The sequence below is a fragment of the Sceloporus undulatus genome, chromosome 4 (genome assembly GCF_019175285.1).
Source record: "Sceloporus undulatus isolate JIND9_A2432 ecotype Alabama chromosome 4, SceUnd_v1.1, whole genome shotgun sequence".
NCBI lineage: Eukaryota > Metazoa > Chordata > Lepidosauria > Squamata > Phrynosomatidae > Sceloporus > Sceloporus undulatus.
In genome coordinates this window covers 8,099,743-8,110,202 of record NC_056525.1, presented here as the reverse complement: position 1 = coordinate 8,110,202, position 10,460 = coordinate 8,099,743, and the positions used below count along the sequence as shown (strand labels likewise).

General features: G+C 44.8%; 1 protein-coding gene across 2 annotated transcripts in view; it reads right to left on the bottom strand.

Annotated features, from left to right (window-relative positions):
- Positions 1 to 5,413, bottom strand: part of TCEA2 (transcription elongation factor A2) — a 34,148-nt gene extending 28,735 nt beyond the window's left edge. Inside the window, exon 1 of one of the 2 annotated variants that reach the window (XM_042464146.1) lies at positions 5,097 to 5,413. In XM_042464146.1, coding sequence (XP_042320080.1) covers positions 5,097 to 5,165 — 69 coding nt within the window. In that variant the 5' untranslated portion in view covers positions 5,166 to 5,413. Of the gene's footprint in view, positions 1 to 3,256; positions 3,314 to 5,096 lie in introns of those variants that run through there. The other variant, XM_042464147.1, reaches the window with a different exon arrangement.
- Positions 5,414 to 10,460: the final 5,047 nt, after the last annotated feature.

Below are 10,460 nucleotides of genomic sequence, written 5' to 3'. Positions count from 1 at the left end.
TATTATTATTATTATTATTATTATTATTATTATTATTATTATTATTATTATTTTACCAAACTTGATATTTACACATTAGGTTGACACCATAAATAGTTTTACTGATGTTCCAGACTAACCAGCAAACTTCAGCTTTTTCAGCAAATTGTTGGTTTAGGAACACTGGAATGAACTTGAGTTAATGACTGTAGGTTTCTCCCCTCTGCCCTTTCCTACTTTCAAATTGTAAGTGAAAACACTGTCTGGAATGTATCACGACTCTTTCAGCAATTTCTTCACCCTTTCCACTAGAAAAGGCCTTTCTTCCTCTGTTCAGCCAATGAATATTCTGGGCTTTAACAGACCACCACCTCTAATACAGTGACTAACCACAGAAGCAAGGAGGAGGTCTAAATTGAGGGGTATTCTGTTTCTTTTATTCTTCCATCTTCATAAAAAGGGTCTATTTCATCTCAAAAAGGGATTCAGTCACAATCCAGCAACAAGATAGGGCATAGAGAGATGCATCACAACAAAACTGGAAGATTCAAGTTACAAGAATCCAGGGCGCACAATTTGCTCTTTAGCAAAGTTTACTAATCACTTTTTAGCTTTCTTGAAAGTCCATTCAAGCTAGACCACACATAAAAGAATGCAAAATAAATTCTGTTTTCACTGAAGTCTTTAATCTTCTCTTCAAGCTACATTGAAGCCAAGCCAATGGTACTTATATGGCTATTCATGTAGCTTACAGTTGTAAACCGCTTAGAGACTGTTTAGTGTGGTATCAAGCTGTATATAAATGAAGCTGCTATTGCTATATTTGCATTTATGGTTTTTCCTTTGTCCAATGTTTGTTGCACAGAAGATAATCTAAAAGTCAAGAATTTCTTGACTGCAAAAATCAGGTATTTCACCAGTGGAGATACAGTTGGCCCTCCACATTTTCAGATTTTGCAGATTTGATTATGTTCTCTATAGGAATCTCTAGGTCCTCCAGAGAAATTTTGTTGAAAGTTGACCATAGGAGTTGCACTCGAGATTTCTAGAGGGGAGTTCTCTCAATTTAAAAAAATAGTGTGTGTGTGTGTGTGTGTGTATGCAGTTTTTTCACTTTCCCAGAGGTCTTGTGTGCTTAACCTCAGTGAATGTGGAGGGCCTACTGTACATTAGATGGTATGATCATCTACAGGCCCCTTAAAAACTGAATATATTTTGCAAGGCAATCTAATTTCTTCTTATTCTGACTGTTTGTAATCAATACTTTAAAAGAACTGCCAAAACTGCCGCCATCAGATTTGATGGAAAGCAGTGTGGAGAAATGCTATGAGTAAATTCACATTTATGTTATGTGTTAATATATTTCAAGATATGTTTCAAGACTGTCTGAGAATGATTGCCTGGTGACAGATTCTGAAAGGAGACAGAGGACAGCTATCTCAAATAAAAGTGTCTATGGGGATTAAAACCAAAGGCAAGCAAGTAATACATCGCTTTATGCATGCAGCACAAAGTGATTTAAAATTAAAACAAAGCAAACCAATTTAACTCGGGCTGTTGGCAGCTGAACAGACAGGAATGCTCTCCTTGCTGGCTAAAGGAGTGTTCCTCCAGCAGAAGGTAATGTATTGGTAATTCTTCTCTGATTCCATTTTTGTCAAGGAAAAGAATTTATATTCTTTAAAAATGGGACATCTAAGTGGGGGACTAATGTTGGGACAGTGCATTCTTTTGTGGTTACATTGTGGTTCCAACACATCCACTAAAGAAACAGGAGCCCAGTCCTTTATTTTACTTAGCAGCCCTGAATGTAGACAGCAATTTGTATCACACAGCTCTCTCCACCATTACCAGTCCTTAATGTCATGTGGGAAGACACACACTTCAGAATGGGTGTCATGTGCAAGCATCTTTTTAGCCATGTACCTTGTTACTGTGTGTTCTTAGGCACATATATAATGTTCATATGTATAGGAGAATGTCATGTTTTGACAACTTTAACAACCAATTAACCACAAGATGGTTATGTTCCTATCAATTTTAGTGTGAACTGTACATTAAAACCCTTATGTACTGGAGGAAAATTCCATTACATGACTGTGCTGCTTTCAAGTAGTTTCCAACTACTTTACGGTTCCTTGGCATCCTCTGGGGTTTGGTTCCAGGACTCCCTATGGATACCAAAATCCATGGATGCTCAAGTCACATACTATACAACGGGGTAGTAAAATGGTGTCCCTTATTGAAAATGGAAAATAAAGGTTTGCTTTTAGGATCTGTTTATCAAGCTGTGGATCCATAGATACAGAGGTCCGACTGTACAGGATTTTCTAGGCAAGCATTTATTAAGAGGCTTGCCACTGCCTTCTTCCAAGGCTGAGAGAATGTGACTTGTCCAAGATTATCATGGGCTTCCATGGCTGAGCAGGCATCTGAACTTTCTTCTCCCAGAGTCTTAGTCCAACAATGGGATCCAGAACAATGGGTTCAAACTACAAGGAAAGACATTCCATCTAAACATTAGACAATTACATTAAGGTGTCCCTTATGTAAAATCACAAATCAATGTTTGCTTTTGGAATTTGTATACAATAGGCCCTCCACGTTCGCTGGGGTTATGGGCACAGGACCCCTGGGAAAGCGGAAAAACAGACAATAAAAAAACCCCTATTTTTTTTTCCTGAGAGAGCCCCTCTCTAGGAGGACCCACAAATGCCTACAGAAGTGTTTTCTCTGGTGATTTTTAGGTCCTCCAGCACACCTCTATGGTCATCTTCTGGCAGAGCTGCGCTGGAAGGCCAAGAGATGCCTAGAGAAAACATACTAATCAAATGAGCAAATAAACAAATCTGCAAAACTCAAAACTGCAAATGTGGAAGGATGACTGTATTTTAAAATATATTTTCAGGCAGTGATAACTGAATTTAAGGATGTCGAGGATGGAGAAGCTTGTTTTCTGGAGTTCCCGAGACTAGGATATGGAACAATGGATGCAAGCTACAGGAAAGAGATTCCACCTGAACATTAGGAGGAACTTCCTGAGCTGTTTGATAGTGGAAGACCCTCCCTCGGTGAGTGGTGGAACCTCCTTCTTTGGAGTCTTTCAACAGAGGCTGGATGGCCATCTGTCAGGGCCACTGACTGTGAACTCCTGAGCAGTAGAATTGGGTTGCACTGGGGTCTCTTCCAACTCTATAGTTCTATGAATTGTTTCTTGCCAGCGTCTTGACTGAGCGAAGTAATAGTGCCACTCTGCTCTGCTTTAGTCAGGCCTCACCTGGAATACTGTGTCCAGTTCTGGGCACCACAATTCAAAAAGGATGTTGAGAAGCAGGAGCGTATCCAGAGGAGGGCCATCAAAATGGTGAAAGGTCTGGAAACCACCAAGTCCTATGAGGAGAGACTTAGGGAGCTGGGTACATTTAGCCTGGAGAACAGAAGGTTAAGCGATGATATGATAGCACTGTTTAAATATTTGAAGGGATGTCATATTGAGGGTGGAGCAAGTTGGAAGAGACCCCAAGGGCTACTCAGTCCAACCCCATTCTACCATGAAGCGAAGATACAATCAAGCTTGTTTCCTGCTCCTCCAGAAACTAGGACTCAGAGCAATGGATGCAAGCTCCAGGAAAAGAGATTCCACCTCAACATTAGGAGGAACCTCCTGACAGTAAGGGCTGTTTGTCAGTGGTGGAATCTCCTTGTTTGGAGGTTTTTAAACAGAGGCTCGATGGCCATCCGTCATAAATGTTTTCACAGAATCACAGAGCTGGAAGAGACCTCAAGGGTCATAAGGTCCAACCCTTCACCACTGGGTTTGACGGTGCAGCCTTTCTTCTCCACAGGCAGCCTGGTGAAGACCTCTGAACAGATATTGTGAGTGACAGGAATTCCAGTCAAAGCCCTCCCTGTGACAGATGGCCATCCAGCCTCTGTTTAAAGACCTCCAAGGAAGGAGCCTCCACCGCTCTCCCAGGGAGGAGTGTGCTCCACTGTCAAGCAGCCCTTACTGTCCTCCTAATGTTGAGGCGGAATCTCTTTTCCTCTAGTTTCAATCCATTGTGCTGGGTCTTGTTCTCTGGAGCAGCAGAAAACAAGCTTGGTTGTGTCTTCCTACACGGCAGAATGGAGTTGGACTGGATGGCCCCTATTGATATTATTATTTAGAGTATTTATACCCCTTTCTTCAGCCATAAATGGCTAATTAGACCCTTGGGTCTCTTTCAGCTCTATGATTCTATGAATCCGAGGATACAAAATCTGTGGATAGAGAGGGATGGCTGTAATTAAAACAGAATGGGTAACACTCCACTGTAGACCCTTCCCTCCGCAGTCGCTGGGTCAGGGACACAGGACCCCCTACGGATGTGGGGAAACCGCAAGAGAGAAAGGCTTTCTAGGAATCTCTAGGTCCTCCAGTGTGGCTTTTGATGAAAGTTGGCCATAGAGTTGTGCCGGGAGGACCTAGCTATTCCTAGAGAGAACGTATTCATAAAATCCATGAATAACCAAATCTGCAAATGTGGAGGGAGGAGTGTGGATCGCTGGGAGGTTCCACAACTTCTCAACCTAAAGAACCTTTTCCCAACCTCTGCCTTGATTTTGGTTAGAAAATGTATCCTCCCAGAGTTACTTGTCCATATTCCAAGGCAGCCATGAAGCCATTAAGGGAGAAGAGGCATGCCTCCTTCAAGGCAGAGAGAAGGAGGCGTGGCTAGGCAAAAAAGCAGGGCGGAGCCAGCCAATGAAAAGCGCGGGATAGAAAGTGTGGGCGGAGCTTTCCCGTTTGGGAGGCAGGGAAGTTGGTGAGAGAATGTGGGCGGGGCCTGTTACCCTGAGGAGGGCGTTGTGGGCGGGGCTGACGTTTGAAAACCAAAAAAAGGGGGGCACTAAAAAGCCGTTGAAGAAAGGCGGTTGTGGGCGGGGCTAAGGCTTCACGCGACGACGGCGCGGTTGCCAAGGCGACGAGGGGAGATGGACAGGCGGGTGGGGAAGTGGGAGGGTCTCTCTGTGTTCCGGGGGTAATAATAACAGGCGGCGAAGGACGGGGAGAGAGGAGCCTCGGAGGCACCCAAATGGGGGCCCTCCCGGCGTCCCTCGCTCACTCACTCACTCACCGCGCTCTTCTTGGCGACCATTTTGTCGAGCCGCTTGGCGATGCGCACAATCTCTTCCTCGCCGCCCATGGCGCCTCGCCCAGGCTGCCCGCCGCAAGGGTCGGGAGGGGAGAGGATGCCTCGGAACGCGGCCAAAGCGCGCCTGCCGCCGCAGAAGAGCTCACGCGCCACTACTAGCACCGCCACCCGCAGCTAGAGACGGTTTCCTGCGTCGGCCCAAAGCATGACGGGAAGCGTAGTCTCAGCAGGGCCTGGAGCCCCTTCAGCGCCGCCTTCGAACGCGCTCCCCGGACCGCGTTTCCCAGAGGGCATTGCGCGGTTTCTCCTGCGTCAGCCCGAAGCACGATGGGAAGCGTAGTCTTGGTTCGGCCTGGAAGCTCTTCAGTGCCCAACTCGACCGCGCTCGCCCGGACCGCGTTTCCCAGAGGGCATTGCGCGAGCGAGGCTCTGTGGCACTTCGGTCCGAAACACACTGCGGGAATAATCCGGTTTGGGACCGCTTTAACTGTCCTGTGGCTCAGTGCTAGGGAATCTTGGGAACTGATGCTTATTGTGGCCCCACAGCTCTCTGACAGAGAAGGCTCAATACCTCTCATAACCACAGTTCCCAGGGTTCCCTGGCATTGAGCCAGGGCAGTTAAAGCGGTCTCAAACTGGATTGGACCTTAGCCGCCTCTGCCAGAGAGCTTTGGTGCCACAGCAAACTATAATAATAATAATGATGATAATAAATATTTTTATCCCTCCTTTCTACGCAACGCAGTCGAGGCGGCTTACAATATTAAAATGCACAGTCCATATCCCCCAATCTCACCCCCCTTAAAATACAGTTAAACTACAGTTCCCAGAATTCCATAGCCTTGCGCCGTGGCAGTTAAAGGGGTGTCAAACTGGATTATTCCTGCAGCCAATCGTGTGACAAATTAACAGTGAGGGCCTTTCAGTGCTTTTGGCCGAAGAGCAAAGTACAGCAACACCCCAAATCCACAAAACAGGGATGCCTTTAAGCAGCCGACCGAAATCCTAGATGCGAGCTTTCGGAGGGACTTAAGAATCATAGCGATTAATGGGAAACTGACACCCAGATCGAAAGTGAAAAGGGGATGGTTGAGGATACGGGGAATTACCTCCACGGAGGAATTCAGACTTTGGGTGGAATATAACTATATCAGGGTGAAAATGGATATAAAGTATCCTTATCCAAGTTGTAACAATGTAGAAAATATGTAGACGATCAGATAGACAGATGTTAATCAAAGGCTTTCCTCAATGAGTTATTATTGGTGTGTCTTTCTTTGGATGGGCATCTATGCGAGCAAAACTTTGTACCTCTTCATATCTATTTTTCTATGGAGGCAGGTCCATATTTTTCACCAGATGCTCAAAGGGATCCGCATACAATCCTTTGCTGCCCATGTTCTCGGCTGTTTTTTAAAACAACCTCTTTTTGTTCCTTCCACTTTCCTCCTTCCTCCAGGGCTTTCCCCCAGTTGCCAGCATTCTCTGCAGATGCCCATAGCCACAGATGCTGGCGAAACGTCAGGAATAAACTCTTCTGGGACACAGAACCTTACCACACGGGGCACAGAAGTAGGGTCAGTTCGCATTGGTCGATGCGTATTCGCGTTATATCGCATTGGTGTTCCACACCTGTGAGCTCAGAATACATATTGACCAATGCGATATAACGTGAATTCACTTTGGCCAATGCATATTCACAGCTGGGTTCCGAACTGAAGGCAGCCGGCTCCTCCGTTTTGCGAGTCCGCAAAAATAGTGGATTCACGGGATCCGTATTGATGGCCAGTGCGAAACCTCTGCTGCTTTGGCTGGTGTGTAGATCCAATCCACTGGTTCTCCTGAAGACCAACGGGTTACAAATTTCCCATGATGCTGCGCTGGAATTTCCCCCATCTCCTTCCGTTGGCCCTTTCCCCTTTCAGGACAACCGCTGAGGCTGGGGAGCAATTTTCCCACTGAATGAGATAAAGCGGAAACCTTTTGTGTGTGTGTGGGGGGGAATGTATATGTATATGTGTGTATATATGTATATGTATGTATATATATTTACACACACACACAAAGATGTGTGTGTAAGCATATACATGCAGCATTACACTTTCGGCTGCTCCACAGTTTGTGTGTGTGTGTGTGTATGCGTGTGTGTGTATATGTATATGTATGTGTGTGTACACACACACACACACACACACAGTTGTGTGTGTACACATATAAATATGGCTTCACACTTTTGGCAGTACCACTATGTATATATGTGTGTATATCTATGTGTGTGTGTGTGTATACACACACACACACACACACACACACATATATAAACACTCAAGCAGACAGATGTGTGTGTGCACATATAAATACGGCATCACACTTTTGGCTGTGGCAAGTGTGTTTTTGTATATATATATATATATGTATGTGTGTGTGTGTGTGTATATATATATAAACAATCATACAGACAAATGTGTGTGTACACATAAAAAAGGCATCTCACTTTTGGCTGTACCACTATGTGTATATATATAAGTATGTATGTATGTATTTATGTGAGTGCATACACACACACACACACACACACACACATACAGATGGTGCATACCCCTTTCGTAAGTTGCCAAAGGCAGCAATTCTCGCGATATTACGCGCTAAACAGTGACCTCATTCTTCACCCCGGAAGTTAAAAATGTTGCCCCCGTTCAGAGCCCCACAAAGCATGCGCAAAGCTGCCGATGCGCATCGGCCAATACACATTGTATTGGGCTGGTGTGGTTATCCAATCTGCACTTGCCTCACTTTGCCTGAATACGCATTGGCCAATTCGCAAAACCTCGATTCGGAAGGCCGCCCAGGTGTGAATGAATGATGCGATATGACGCGAATACGAATCGGCAAAGTGTATTCAGAGAGCGCAAGTGTGAATGAACAATGCGATATGACGCGAATATGCATCGGCCAATGCGAACTGACCCTACTTCTGTGCCCTGTGTGGAAAGGTCCACAGACTCATAGCCCAAAAAACCCACAAATATCCTGTGCTTTCTGACTCCAAATCATTTCTAGGGATAAGCATAAGAAATAAGAATGCCTTCTATAAAGCAAAGGAAGGGGAGGATCCTGCCAGTTACACACACATAAGTTCCCCAGTAGGATGGTTTGGGCATTTTGGTGGATGCTGAATGGCCATATTATCTCTGTGACTGACAGATGCTGGAGGAAATCCGAGAAGTAATGGTGTGTCATGATTCCAAGACACATCTGACCATGCATCTGAGGAAGTAGGCTCAAGTCTATGAAAGCTCATGCTACCAACTTCTTTCTTTCAGTTAGTCTCAAAGGTGCTGCAAGATCCCTCTGCAATTTTTCTTTTAAAAAAACAACATCTGTCTGGCTTCAACTGAAGAAAAAGCATCACACAAAGTCATATGGAGGCTATCACACGAGGAGGGAAGTGGCAATAAAGAGGTATGTGCAAATTTCTCATGTGAAGACCCTGGAATCCTCCAGCAACAAGTCATTCACAGGGAAGTCCCATGCATTAGCTTTCAGTCACGAGAATAAAGGACGATTGGCCAGGTGCAAAAGTCAATTGCAGTTTGTTCTCATGACTGAGGAAGCATTTATCCTCAATGCATTTCGCCGGCGGCACTTACTTCTCAAGACTGTGATCAGTGTTGCAGTGGATTTAGGACTTATTCATAAGGCATTGGGCACGAATTTGTTTCCACTGGCTGAAAGTGACGTGCAAATTTTAATCTGACTTACTTTATTGTGTGGAAGGGACACAATTAGAATAGACATGTGCCATTGGGCCGAAACAGCACATGCGCGAAACGACCATAATAACACCTTACGGATGGATATGTACAGAACGCAATCGCAATATTATTTGGCTTTTGTGTTGTCATTGCTATTGCTATATTGTCATTATCTCTCTATTGCACTCATGTGCGAAAATATTGACCATTATAGTGGTACTCTCACGTTCTCTTCTAATGCTGGGATTGTTGCTGAGTTGGCTCTCATGTGATAATCTCCATAGAGTTGGAAGAGCCTACAAGGACCATCCAGTCCAACCCATCCTGCTATTCAAGAAGACACAGTCAAAGCACCAACAGATGGCTATCCAGCCTCTGTTTAAAAACCTCCAAGTCAAGAGACTCCACCACTCCAAGGGAATGAGTTCCTCTGCCAAATAGCTCCCACTGTCAGGAGGTTCTTCCTAATGTTGAGGTGGAATCGCAGTTCCTGTAGTTTGAATCCATTGCTCCGGGTCCTGTTCTCTGGAGCAGCAGAAAACAAGCTTGCTCCATCCTCAATATGACATGACTTCAAATATTTGAACAGGGCTATCATATCACTTCTTAACCATCTCTTCTCAAGCCTAAACATACCCAGCTCCCCAAGTTGCTCCTCATAGGGTTTGGTGGTTTCCGGACTCTTCACCATTTTGGTTGCCCTCCTTTGGACACGCTGATGGTCCTTTAGTAGAAATGATTCCAAGGTCCACAAAGCAGCTATAGCAATAGCAACTTAATTTATGTACCGCTTCATACCACTAAGCAGTCTCTAAGCAGTTTACAACGTGTAAGCTAATTGCCCCAACAATCTGGATACTCATTTTCATCACCTCAGAAGAATCCGAGTTCAGCCTGAGCCCTGGCTGGTATTGAACTCACAACCTTGTGGTTTGTGAGTGAGTACCTGCAGTACAGGCATTTAACCACTGCACCGCCAGGGCACAGGCCTGAGCCCTATTGTTAATCCCACTTGGAATAACCATGTTCAACCAGAGTGATTTGCCTGTATGTGGACTCATCATTCAACAGTGGATTCCGTGGGTCTGCTTTAGTTGATACTAATCCCCCAGGACAAAGGCCCAGGAGGACTACCCTAAATCAACTGTATAAGTTCCAATGAACTGAGCAGGATTTCTTCCAGAGCTGTATTCATACTGTTAATTTTACCCATTACTGCTGTTACACCCCACTTCTCAACAGATGCTTGTGGCAACTTAAATTGTGTTTGTGCTGTTAGATCAGTGATGCCAAATTTTCCATGTATTAATTCCTTTAAGAGAGCATCAGTACTCAGGAAACATCTGCAGATGGCACTCTTGTGCCGTCCATTAAGTATTTGAAGAGTGCTGGTACCATGATGGCTCCACAACAATCAGCTTTTCCACACAAAGTATGCAACATTAACTGTGTTTCTATGTAACCTTGAGTTGCAACCTTCGCTGTATATTTCCACGATACTGTTCCAAGGCCCTTTTCAGTTCCAGTAGTACAATACTGTCACTTTCTCGAATGCTGCTTAGGGGTAGGATGGACACATTAGCTGCGTGCT